General features: G+C 39.9%; 1 protein-coding gene across 12 annotated transcripts in view; it reads left to right on the top strand.

Moving 5' to 3' along the window:
* Positions 1–13,765, top strand: part of stk33 (serine/threonine kinase 33) — a 29,060-nt gene that overhangs the window by 9,447 nt on the left and 5,848 nt on the right. For 2 of the 12 annotated variants that reach the window (XM_078945222.1, XM_078945224.1), the window contains exons 10-15: positions 30–115; positions 194–296; positions 930–1,102; positions 1,517–1,588; positions 11,145–11,224; positions 11,316–11,461. In XM_078945222.1, the coding sequence (XP_078801348.1) occupies positions 30–115; positions 194–296; positions 930–1,102; positions 1,517–1,588; positions 11,145–11,177 (467 nt within the window). In that variant the 3' untranslated portion in view covers positions 11,178–11,224; positions 11,316–11,461. Of the gene's footprint in view, positions 1–29; positions 116–193; positions 297–929; positions 1,103–1,516; positions 1,589–1,858; positions 3,625–11,144; positions 11,289–11,315; positions 11,462–13,233; positions 13,291–13,765 lie in introns of those variants that run through there. The other 10 variants (XM_078945221.1, XM_078945223.1, XM_011489344.4 and 7 more) reach the window with 8 other exon arrangements.

Below are 13,765 nucleotides of genomic sequence, written 5' to 3'. Positions count from 1 at the left end.
CATCTGTCTGTCTTGGCTTGTCTCAACAGCAAAGTACATACTGACTAAGCTCCTGGAGGTGGAGCCTGTCTACCGCATGTCACCTTCTGATCTGCTGGGCAGCTCGTGGTTTCGAGTAAGGCACTGTTTCCCCCATCTGTATTGACAAACTTAAGGAGGATTCACCAGCTGTTTCTTATATTGTGCCTCACAGGGTGATACTACAGTTCCTTCCGGTCCAAACAATATTGTGGAGATGATGGGGGGCTGCTTGGAAGATGAAGAGGATGAGGAAATGTCAGCTCAAGTCGATCCAGGTCATTGCTTGAGAGTGACTTTACAGCATTATGGATCATTATGAAATGATAATCAACAATTTGTTTTCAATCTGGACTGAGTCCTTACATAACTTTTAACAGATCTCAATACCTTTTTGTAAAAACAAAATACACATACAAATTAAAAGGTTTGTATGAACACTTAAGTGTCATATAATAAATGCACATGTTTTTTTAGGAGTCAAGTTTTCAAGCTTAATGTGCGATTTAAAAAAAAAAAAGGTTCAACTGAATGTAAAGATATGTGAAAGAAAGACAACAAAGCCTGTCAGAAAGATACAAAACTTGTATCTGAGAAGATGGGGGCTTTTCAACATTGTATTGATCCAAGACTCACTTCACATTTCACACAAAATCACTGCTGGAGGTGCAAGATGAGGCTTTTATCACTGAGTCTCATCATTAACCTTGAAAATCAGGTTATCTTTTATTTGCTTTGCTATTCCTAGTAATTGCACTTCTGCCCTGACATTGGCATACTGTTGCATAAACATTAATTTACTGTAATGTAAGAATACAAAGTAGCAGAAGAGAATGAGATGGTAAGGAGAGGAGAAAAAAACAAAGCACAAGGCCCAGATGCTTAATGTAGGTGTTTATGATGGTCTACAGCAGGAAAGCAGACAGCTGAGGTCTCTCCCCTCACCTCCTCTGAGGTCACCCTGGAGCCATCCTTGGCCTCCTTGGCCCTTTCAGATGAAGCAAACAGCAACCATGGGAGCCATGCTGAGACTTGCGCTGAAAGAGACATCAGCCCGTGCATACCTACCACATCCACTGCACAGGTGCTACTATACATGTCTTCTTTATTTGTTTATATCTTCTACTCAAGAGATTAGCTTGAATGCTTTACTGTCAAATCTGCAAAAACATCACACATATATACGGTAATTTCTTTTTCAAATTCAATGAAAACAACATTTTTCATGCTTTTGAAAATTATGATTGCAAGTTATTACCCCTAATGGTAATTGTTTTCTATCTCATGTGACAGCTTGAAATGCTCTTAAAGTTAAAGAAATGCAGGATGCTTTTGAAATTCTGTTTTTAGTTTTGCAATAAAATGTGAACATTTTATATTCAGATGAATAAAGACAGGTTGAAAAAAAGCAAGCCTTATTTACCCCTTTATTTGTTTATAGAAGTATAAGTTTAAGTAATGTTTACATTTAAAATGTTTTTCTTTTCATTGAATAAAGGCTAAAAATAATGGGGGCAGACCAGCGCAGGACCAGAACATCAACAACTCAGTCGGGCTGGAAAATCCGAAGGTTTGTCAAACCATCTCCATTTTATGACTTTTGAATCTTTTTATTCGATTTTTATTGCAACAACACATTTAATTTTCACATTTAAACTTCAGATATGAAGTAATTGTTATTTATGAGCATGGATTTTTTTGTTTGAATTTTGAGTCACCACTAGATGGCGCCAGACTTTCCTTTTACAAGGATGTAAATGTTGGCACAGCCATGCAGCTGCTTTACATGAATCACAGTTAATTCAACTGCACAAGATGAATGTGAATCTTATCTCTGCAGTTTCACCTGCGTAAAGCCTCATCCAAACAGCTGAGTGCAAAACCACGCAATCATCTGGTCAAGAAGGCGTTTTGTTCTGCACAGAAATTGACCCCTGACCTGGATGGGGCAAGTCCTGGAAGGCTCCCCCTTTCCAGTAAAACACAGCTAACTTGTGAAAACCCAAAGATAATTTGCACTCCAAGTCCCATTCAGAGTAAATTTAGTAAATAAGATAAGGGAAATCTGTAATGGACGGAAAATAAGCGGCAATGATGAATGTTTGCATTACGATTTGTCATTCCTTTGACTTTCATCTTAGCAGAAATGTGAAAATAACCACTGTGAATGTTTCAGCTGTTCTGGGTAATGAACAGAGCCTCGGTACTGTCTGAGTGTCTGATAAAGGGACCTTGAGTGTTCGTGTCAAAAATAGTACAAAGCCCTTGCACCTGAGGCTTCATTGTTGGCTGCTTTGCCCTGTGCCAAATTTAAAGAGTCCACTCTGAGGTGTTTGCCAACGTGGGAAAATGGGGGTGGGGCCTGCTAAACCCACGCCTAATTGTTCACTTCAAACTTTTTAGGAAATAAAAGCACTTTAAATGCAGATTTAGTCTTTTTACAGAGAATACAGAGACTGGATGAGTTTGTCAGGAAATACTGATGCTTTTATCATACCATAAGGATCTAGTTTAGTTGAGTTTCTTGTCTGTTGAATCATTAATGAAAATTAAGAAGAGACCAATCGTTAATGAAACAATGACTTGTTACCAGCATTTTTTCACTATTCCAATTGTTGCTCTTTGCCTTAAAATTAAAAAATAAAAGTTAAAAAGTGACGGCAAAGATGTTATATATATTAAAAAATTCAAAACTTTCAGCATTGTTTCTAGCATTGTTTTTTTTTTAAAGACAAAAGCACATTACAGATTAGTTACAACTAAGAACGCAAAGGTCCTTTTAGGACATGTGCTCAAACAACCAAAGTGAGCAGCAGGGATTTCTTTCTGTTCTGCTTTGACCTCTCAATTCCAAGTCGTTGTATATGCAGTGACTGCACCCACTCTGTGTCAAAACAGAAAAACTGTCACAAAGGCTGGTTACGCTCCATCTGAATGCAGAGGATTGGGACTGAGGACAGCCACGGGTCTAATCTCGTTTGGAGGCCATTGAAAGCAGCAGGAGCTACTTTGAGGGCACTGCCATTCAAGCACAGGTTTTTCCTCTGCAGAGAGAATAATCCCCAGCACAGATACAACATTAAAGTATCCAAGCATAACACACCCAGGGCGAGTTTCAAATCCACCCATTTGCATCTTCAAGTGAATGAGTGCCAACAATGGTCTCTGTGTTCATGCACAGGCTTTGTGTTTTAGTACATATGTGAGAAAGTAGCCGCCGCGTTTTGTGTGTTTTTGTGAAACAGACAGTTCAAGAGAGAACAACAATGACATGTGAATTAGCTTTCATTAAACCGGTTGCCAAAGAAGAGAAGAACGTCACTGCAACCCAGTTGAAACGCTGCTTCGCCTCTGGTTTCCTCAGATGCAGACAGCAGATGGAGCTGTGGTTGGATCCTGAATTGTTCTCCAATGAATTCATTTGAGGGGAGTGGGCTGTACCTAAAGCTACCTAATTTTGAGTATGAGGATTTGTAATTAGAATGGAGTGCTTGAGCAACTGCCCATTAACACTGGGATTTCACTGTAATGTGTCTCTAATTATTACGTTGTCTGCCTATACTTTGACGCTTCATTCAGTTTAAATAAAGGTTTTAGACATGCTTCCTTTCGGGCGCCGTCTCGCAAATCTTTTTTCAAAACAATTGGAGAAGGATATAGACAACAATGGAACACAGGATGTATGGTCTATTTAAAGTTTTTTAGCCTTTTGTTTTGGCATTTTTTTATTTAATGAAACTGGATTTCAATTTATATTTATGAACATTTTGAATTACATTTTTATCATATTTTCTGCACACAATGCCTGGTTTTAGAAAATCATTAGAGCCATAAAAATGGTAAATAAAAGTATTTTTAAATGTGTTGACAGCTTCTTCAATTGCTGTTTATTTACTGTAAGACCCCCCCCCCCCCCCCACACACACACACACCATTACATCCTGTGGCAGAACAGTGTTGAAAAGAAGCTGCAGAGGAGTGAGTGTCTCAGATGAAACGCTGAATGGTGGTTAGGTTGGGGGCGTGGATTTGGGACAGAGCATGGAAGCAAAGGATATTACAAAATTCGCCGGGATGGAACAGCTGATGGCACTGCCCCCCTCAACCCTCACACACACCCGAAAAGAAGAGGGCCTCCCCCTCTTTAACCCTCCCCCTTTCTCCTCCAGCAGTGCTCCTGACAGATGGAGGCAAGGGTGGCTGGGTTGATGGGCTGCGGGGATTAAAACTCTGCGGCCCCATTTTGGAGCCCACAGAGTGTCACTTCTGCAAAAGGTGGGGTGCGGAGAGGCACTTGTGGCGAGAATGGTGGGATGTGTGGAGTGAGCGCGGGCGGGTTAATGTCAAAAAGGCTGGGACGCTTCCCCCTTCTCGGCGCACCCCTTTCTGCTTCCTCCACCGTGACTCACCAAGCTGCTTAACGTGAATGAGTGGGGTGGAGGTGCATCTCAACCCTAATAGAGATCTGCTTAATTAATTAGCTCATCTACAGAGAAGCACGATACCTGCAGCTGACCCCCCCCCCCCCCCCCCTCCACAATACACACACTCATATGCACACTTTCAACCCTCACCCAGCACAACATCCACACATTGCTGCTGTGACATTGTGGTAATGAGCTAACACAGCTACAATGTCATGGAAACGTTGCTGAGGCGTTATCTGTGGGAGCTCGTAGCACATGCTGATGTTCCTGATCCCCTTCAGTGTTGGGTGTGGAGATCCATGTGTGCTCTCCAACACACCCCACCCTCGAGCGCGCACACACACACCACCTCTAACTAACATATACATATGGTCAAAAGGCAGGAGGAAACCCCTTCATTTCCACTGAAAACGAGGGGAGGGCCGGGTCCGTGTCGGGAAAACATTTGAAACAGATGGCAATTTTGAAGCAAGCCTCATCAATCTTTATTGACACTACCTCTTTTTTTCAAGCAATCCTTTTTTGGTTGGGGTGGGGTGGGTATTTGCAATTATAATATATATTGTGAGCTAATTTGAAAATCAAATTAATTACTGAACACACTGGAGTAAATACCTCTTTCATAAGTCCTTGTTAAAAGTGAAAAGTTCTTCACTATGCTTGGATACCGTGTTAATATACAGTGATATCTAATCCCAGGTTGCTTCACATAAAAGGCATTACTGTACGTGCTTTAATGGGGAGGGTGTTGTTTTCCAAGCAATTTTCTGCAAGAGTACATTTTTAATTTATTCATGTGTAATTTATTGGTCTCTGCATACCCCGCTCAGTAAAACTAATCAACGCCATGTATGGCCTTCTTGAAGCCACATCTCTCTTTGGCAGGCACACTGGCAGCCGCTGCATAAGGATAAGCTACCCTCTCTTGTGCACCGAGCTGGTGAAATGCCCCACATTCTCTAAAGCGGGAGGATGCCACCACCAAGGAGACTCTTCGATTCCCACAAACAACTCTTTAATCAGAAGTAAAATAGGGGGGTCAAAAATGAAAAATGTGCCCAGCCTTGAATGATCCAAAAAAACATGGCAATTTCTGCAGATAATGTCAATGCTGTCAAAAAGCAGCCCACTGGGGACAATGCCACCCCCCACCCTCTCCTGCCCCGCACTTCCATTTCCACCACTATTTGCCCTCAAACTCATCTGCCCTTGAATTGGTTTTATGGAGCTTTGGCAGTCATTCAGCACCATATGACCGGAGTTCTTATCACCTGACCTCACAGTGCAGCCCAAATATCCATCGACACACTGACACACCTGAAGAAAGAACCTGCAGAAATCATTTCTATTAATTACCGCTCGACTTTGACAGAGCAGATGTGGGGCGGGATGGGGCGAAAGAGCTCGAACAACTTGAGCCTTCCTGGGGAGCGACGTGCGCCATGCGTAATGAGCAGCGCAAAGGTCATTTGACACATTTCTGCCAAAATGAATCCATTTATTTCAAGCTGTTAATTTTGGACTCACCCCATTGATGCACAGCTTGGCAGTGCACTGAGAGGGTGCTTTACTCCCAACAGCGAGTGGTGACCACAGGTTTGCTGGAATGCCACAAGAGCAGAGAGAGATAGTGAAATGGAGTGTGGGAGATTCAATCATGTCCTCTATCAGGAAAATTGCCCCCATCACTTGGCGCTTAATTCAGGACTGGAACAGGACCGGTGCATTCTTTTCAGCTCACCAAAAATGCTGCTTGCCATCAGATGATTCATTTAAATTAGGTTTCTGTAAGAATGGGCGACTTAAGGGGTCACATTGCAGGGTCACAGTCAAGTACATAATTGGAATTGGTCCCACGATGCCTATAAACACAGGAGATGTGCTCACACACCAAAACAAGCGGAAGAAGGGAAAATTTGTCAGCAACAACCAGTGAAATCTTTTGTCAAGAATCCTTAAAAACCCACCCCATTCATCTTGTGATCTGTTGTAAAAACATTCCCATAGGTCTTTTAACTATGATTGGGGAGCTTTTAGACAAAATAAAAAAAAGTGTCATTTTCCAGGATGTAGTTGTTGCCGAGCGGCAGTGGTTGATCAGAAAGTCGCCTCTGAATTGAGGGCAGGACTATTGACAGGAAGTAATCCTGCGCTCCTTTACCAATATCTATTTGTTTACACTCCCGCTAGTTTACAGCCCCTCACAACCCCGACCTAACATTAGTGGATCAGGAAATAAGACGAGAAATATCGGAACTATCCAGCCATACAGTTTTTGAACCAGAGGCCAGCTCAGATGAGGAAAAGAAAGACGTACATAGATCTATTTGTTTGTAATTGGATGCATCGGAATGGAGCGGAGCATGGAGCTTGTTGCCTGCCAAGTGTGTATTTAACAATTACAAGACTTTTTAAACTACATTTCTTTCCTACTCCTGGTTCACCCCGAGTAAACCAGGAGTTTCTCTCTCTCTCTCTCTTTCCTGGTATCTGTTGTAGCCACTCCTCCAGCTTGGGGGTTACTCCCCCGAGTGCTCCAATTACCACAGGCACCACTGTCACCTTCACTTTCCATGCTTTCTCCAGTTCTTCTCTGAGTCCCTGGTATTTCTCCTGTTTCTCATGTTCCTTCTTCCTGATGTTACCATGGCTTGGCACTGCCACATCCACCACAACGGCTTTCCTCTGTTCTTTATCCACCACTACAATGTCTGGTTGGTTCGCCATTACCATCCTATCAGTCTGGATCTGGAAGTCCCACATCTTTGCTCTCTTCCCATTTTAACCTTGGGGTTCCCAGTATCTGAACAAATAACATAGAATTTTGTATTTTTCTAGCTCCAAACTCTAAAGGGGTTCATAATGGGCAGTTTCATGGTATGAATCAGTTACCATAGTTTCAGAGAAGTTAAAATTAAGCGTGTTGCACTGAGCTGCCACCAGAGGCCTCGGTCTGGTAAAAAGCTGTTCCACTTTGTTTTTATTCGTTCAATCTTTTGCTGCTCGTGTGTTTTCATAATTCTCTACAGGGAAACAATTTACTGTAAGCAAAAGCAGAAATACCAGGTTGATCAAAGGAAGCATATTTAATATGTTTATGTTAAAAAGCAGAGTTCTAACAAGTGTTCTAGGGTTATTTTTACAAAACTTTGTTCTAAACAAAGAAACCATAACAACTGAAGCGGTCTTCCAATCCCGCCTGAAGTCAGTCACGATTTCAGATTCTCTTTGTGTAATGTGAGCGCTCTTACCATAAATGTAGTTATTTATTTCTATGCGAAGATCCTACTAATGACCGTGTTTTTGCAGGAGAAAATGCCTCTGCATTAAATATGAATGAGACCCTCATGATGAAACAATTAGGCAATGGTCCTGCACGAGCAGCTGGTTTATATTTCTGGACGTCTAGAAAATGATAATAACAAAAACAAATCTGGAGAGTTGTATTCACTAATTAGCCTCACTTCTCTGAGGAGAAGAAAGTCATCAGTGAAACCTGTAGAGGACTCCTCTTGTTGAGAATTGAACCTATACATTTGGGAGAAATAAGTCGATAGAATAAGGATGCAGTGGGAAGGTCGGCATCATGTCCAGAGCGCAGCATCCTGGTCCTGTGACCACTCATAAAACGCATTGGACTTCTCACTCTCAGCTAGTCCACATTATTGTCCATTTTCCCACCCTGGTCTGTGTTGAAGGTGACAGTGCTGCTCTGATGGAGAGACAGCAGGGGGACCAAAACTTCAATAACATATTATTAGTTTTTTTTTTTATTTCATTGCTCCACCAGGCTGGATTTACACTGGATATTCAGAGACCTCTGAGGGCAGCCCACTGTCACCACCGTATCTTCCAACAGAGCTATTGCCGGAGATGCACGAGTGTGCACGCCCTTAATAGCCAGGCGCCCACACAAAGTTCTGACACAGATACACAAACAGGAAGAGCAAGCCCGTCTGTAATCAGTGGCAGGCATTTTCCCATCAACCTCTGTGTTATGTCACTCATGTGAGCTTTTATGATGCTGCAGGTTCTCCTTTTGTTTCACAGGGAGATAAGTACAAGTATTCAGATTACATCTGAAGTAGGGGAGACCACCTCAGCTGCTTCCTCTGAAGCACAAGGTGCTCCTGTCCTTGTAAAGTTAACTGCCTCCCTTGTGACTGATGCGTCTTGTCCCAGCCCTGTTTATAAAACAGTCAGAACTTCGTTAAAGGACAATAAGATCAGCCAAGCTCAATTATAGTGACATTTTGCTGACATGCAGATTGCCTCCCCTCCATCTTTTTTATGTAAAACACTGGTGTGCCAGTCACATATGGATGGATGAACTTTGGGACAATCGATGGTATTGATGACTCATAGATCATACCAGTCAACAAGAGTGACACCAGGAGGGTGACTTCATCGCACAAGGAAAGTCAATATTAAATTGTAATCATAATCAGACAAAATGAGTTATGTATAATCAATAGCACAACTGCGATTCTTCATACGAATCACCCTCGCTATACAAAGAATAAGTGCTTTGTTTTTGTTTTTAATACAATGCAGCTCTGCATGAATGTCAGTGCATTCAGTTATCAGTGGAGTTTTATCCAACCCGGTTGCTTGATCTAAATTTATAACTTACTTACAAAATTATCTTTTTGTGTTGTTTTTTTTTTTTTAAATAAAATCCTCTTAATTGCACACTATAGAATAAAATAACTTCCTCTAACTAATGGAAGCTAATATTTTCAACAGAAGTTTTGTCCTTGAAGTTAAAGAAAAATTCACATTTCTTTGTTTTTCACCTTCTTTTCTCACTTTCTTCATTTTTATTATAAACTGCTAATAACTTCAAATCAACTTCAAAGCTGGTTAAGAGCATCAGAACTGTGAGAAAACGGCAATATTTACTGGATTGCTATTGTTTTTCTTTTAATATAATTTAGTCCCTTAACTTACTAAGCATTAAAAAATTAACTTACAGGCATTACAAAAACTGCAAAAACAAAAAATATAAACAAAGTTGGGTTCAGAATTCATGCAAACACACCTTTTATTTGTATTTGTAGTTTTACTGCTGGGATTAAATTAGATTGCCCAAAATTAAGTTCAAAGTAAAAAATAAAATATGTCTAGGCAATATTTAGAAAAATATAAATGTTCAATACATGCGCTCCTAGAGAATATTCTTAATTAAAAAAAATATTCTTGTTTATGACAAATAAGATGTGCAAACAAAAGAATGTTTAGCATTTTTGTATATTATGATGGAGGATTGGTTGTACTCAAAAAAAGCTAATTTATTTTATGCACTGGGCTGTGAACCATTTTGAAGACTGAAACTGTAATTCTTGGGATCAAAATGGTTATTCAACAACTAAAATCCAATCAAAAGGTATGATCATGCTGTATTGATTTGTGGTGTGTGGACATTTATTTCTCTTTAAATAACAAGCAAAAGTGAGAAGGGTATAAAACAGTATGACTAAACATTTGCTGATAAGAAAAAACAAGCAAATCTACAAAACAGGTAAACAGCTTCAAAAAACCAGGTAAAGTAGTCTGGTCATGTAGCAGTTTTGTTGTTGTTGTCCTTTGAATGATATATTTGACAGTAGAGGTGGTTTTTCTTGGACATACTGAAAAACCTTTTTTTTTTTTCATTTTTGACATTTCTATTATGGGGGCTCCATGAAGACTTGTACCGCTCTTTTCTCAGGAGGATAAAGAAAATGATTAAAGGCTACTCAGCAGATGTTTGCAAGTCAGTTGCTGAGGGTCAGCAGTATACCTGTTACCTTTCATGGTCCAAAGATGGTCTGAATTTAGGAAGGGGGCAGTTTGAACTCTAAAATTTTAAAGGAGATGGATTTTTACTTAAATAATTCACCAAGTAAGCAATAATCGTTTTTTCTTTTGAGTGTGGTTTAATGGCTGCATTGTGCTGTTTTATCTTTCAACTCAGCTTGGGTTGTCTGCGCTTAAGATGGTAAAGAGACTTCTAGAGCTCCCAGCTGTCCTCTTGGGTTAAAAGGAAAAATTATTTTTCTGTGATTTGGGTGACAGGATACTTAAACTGTCATAGCCATGATGATATTTTACAGAAATTCTTGAACAACGTCGGCAGCGTTTTTTGCTAAATTACTGTGCATTATGTGGCTTTCGTGGCAGGTCAAAGTGACCCCTTGCTTCCACTTTTGACGAGAAAATTTCAAGGCTTAAATATAACTGGAGTGAATTGAGTGGGCGCTTTCCGTACTCTGGGGCAATCTGAGAGAAAACCTTGAGGTCTATCACAGTGACAAACACTTTAGATGAAAGGGGGAAAAAAACGTTTTAAAGCACAAGTTTGTGCCACGAAGAAAGTGCGTGCATGTGGATTGATGATAAATAAATGATATGTGAGTACTACTATAAATATTTGACTTTTTATCAATCTGGAAATGTAGATATTATTATAAATATTATTTTTTCCCTAAAAATCTCTGCCTGATTCTAACAGAGACTAAAATTCTGAAGTCTTCTGCTTAAGCGTTTAACACTGAAATGATTCAAAATGATGAACAATCACGCAGAAGCACAGCCGAGAGCTTTGTTGTTATCTTTTTCTCCTTGTGTGGGATCAGTCACTTCATCATGAAAGGGAGCAGGACAAAGGCTGTAGAGTATGAGGGTTCCAAAATTAGTGAAAACGTGTTTCCCTTTCAGGAAGGACAAGTTGAAGTGGTGAGGAGGACCTGAGATGATCTACATCAACATTTACGACTGAAGAGTGTGAATCCGACAAAGTGAGACTGTTAGTACTAATTTTAGATGTCAGTCCTAATAATAAATCACTATGATTGTTTTATATTTTGCTTTAATCCTGTTTTTATGCAGTTTTGAACTTCTCTTCTGTTGGACAAAGCTGTTAAAGAAAATTTCTTTTTCTGTTTTATACTTTTATTCTTTTTTTTTTTTTGGAGCATCCAAAAAAGTATAGTGTATTAAAAAAAGAGTTCCTAATGTTGGAACATACTTTTGATGAATTCTGTGTTCTTGTTGCTGCAAAACATTTTAAACTAAATCACAAGAGGACATTGAATAGATCTGCAAGTTTAATTTAATTCACTTCTAACGGAGTGTTTGTCAAGGATCTTTGCAGCATCTGGAAGATTTTCTTTTAAAGTGTATATTCCACACTCTGAACTTGATGTCAACTAATCTTATCAGCCAGTGTTTATTAATTGAAAAACACTTTTTCCCTATTTTGCTGGTTTGTGACATAAGGTTTATTTTCCCGTTTTTTTGAAGAAGTCCACAATTGCTGAGTCACAAGATGCAAATGCTGGAAAAAACTAAAGTCATCAAAGAGACAGAGTCATCTGTTAAGAAAGTTATTTTTCTTTCTTCCTAATTATTGTTTAAAACAAAACCAAAAATTGTACAAATGTAGTTTTTATGTTTAGTACATCTTAGAGGGATATTTAGATTAATGGTCCACACATTTTTCATGCTTTTGTTCTCTTAATTATCTTTGCCCTCTTTCATAATTCAAGTCAAATGCTGTACAGCAATTTTAAAAGGAGTTTTTGATATTTACAGTTAGTGTGAGTGATAAAAACTGTAGACTTAAAGGATTTAACGTGCACTTTTACAGATGGGCACACATAAATCCACCCATTTCCATTACTAACCCAACCTCTCCCTCTTTTACACAAGCACACATTGCCTGTGCCTGTGTGTTGTGTGTCCATGGGCAAACACTCAATGATTTATGTAACTCAAAGAGATATTAATACATTTGGAAGAGTGAATATAATCATCAAAACAAGCACTCTCGTCCTCTCTTGCGAGTGACTACAGCAATGAAAAGCATTACACATGACTCACATGATGTGGGGGGCCCTTTTGCCTCATAAATTCTCTGGAAAGTGCGACAGCGTCTGTCATCTTCATTAGAAGATGACAGCTTTTCTCCATCAAAAAGCTCATCATAAGGATGTGTAAGCACTTTGAATCGCAGGCTGTGATTGCTGACCAGTGGAAAATACTCAGGGCTGCGCGGAGTCTTCACTTAGGACTACTTTTAATTGTGTTGACTGGATTTAGCTACAAGGTCCAATAACTTTAGAAACCTGACAGGTTCACACCCTGAAACTCATCCTCACCTTTTTTGTCAACTTTTTTTTCCTCATTATTTCCTCTTAACTGCTGACAGCTATTGAGACCACAGATTCTTTTTTTCATTTTTTTCCCTTGACTCTGCACTGACTATTAGGGGTGCAACATGTGAGTTCTGCCACATAAAATGAATGTAACATCCATTAGATAAAAGCTGCGTGAGGTTGAAGACTTTCACCTTAGCTTTTCTAGATCAGACATCCCATCGCTCTTCCCCCTGATGTCTTTCATTCCCTGGCTTTTGTTGATTAACCATAATGAGGTGACTTACTATAGTTGCCCAGTTTATCCCCTCCACCCCCTCCCCCTCTTCCTTGGCGAGAGGATATAGATAAAAAAGTCCATCTAGGCTGCCGTCATAGGGGGTCAGCACAAATCAGACGGAAGGGCTTTCTTGTGTCTGCCAGCCGACACTTTCAAATGTTAATGGATGGGGGCGAACAAAGTTGAAGTGGGTCTGAAAATGCTAATTGTCCCTAATTCATGTAAATAGGATTCTTAATGGAGGAATTAAGCATTTTAAATATGCAATTGGAGGCAATCAGTTCTTTCATTTGCCGGGGTGGCACAGGTGTAGTGGATTGAAATTCATCTTTCACACAAGGTGGCTCGTTTTTCATTTGGCTGTGTTCAGGCATGGATGACGGGGATTGGGAGAGAGATACTGGTGCACTGCTACGCAAAGATATTGGTGAGTGAAACACGGAGCAAAGCCTATAATTGCGTTGTTGTTGACTGTTTAAAGATAAAGGGGGAGAAAAAAAGCAATTAACGCAGAGTCCAATCAATGTGGAGAAACAGCATCTGTAAAAATATAATCTGTTCATATCACTTAGAGAAATCCCTCACACTGTGTCAGTGTATGGGTGATGTATAGGGTCAAAAAGAGTTTTCTTTTCTGTATTTCTTGGCACATACACACTTGATTGCTATACGATATGGCGCACAGCACATAAGAAAGAACCTCCCTTCATATCACCGGCAGAGAACCAGTTAAAAGACAGCTCAGGCTTATTATTCTGATCATCTCAAACAGACAATAAGCCAGGAGGTCAGGTTTCAGCTTGTAATAACATGGTGTAGCAGCAGGACCGCAGTCAGGAAAACACAGAAAACATGTTCAGGCTATGAATCAAGTGGCCATTGTATTGTCTCAGAAAATGACT

This window comes from Oryzias latipes, chromosome 3, assembly GCF_053564925.1.
Source record: "Oryzias latipes strain Hd-rR chromosome 3, Olatipes_Hd-rR_3.1".
Classification (NCBI taxonomy): domain Eukaryota; kingdom Metazoa; phylum Chordata; class Actinopteri; order Beloniformes; family Adrianichthyidae; genus Oryzias; species Oryzias latipes.
Note: the sequence above shows the minus strand (reverse complement) of the source record. Positions and strands in the feature narration are given on the sequence as shown.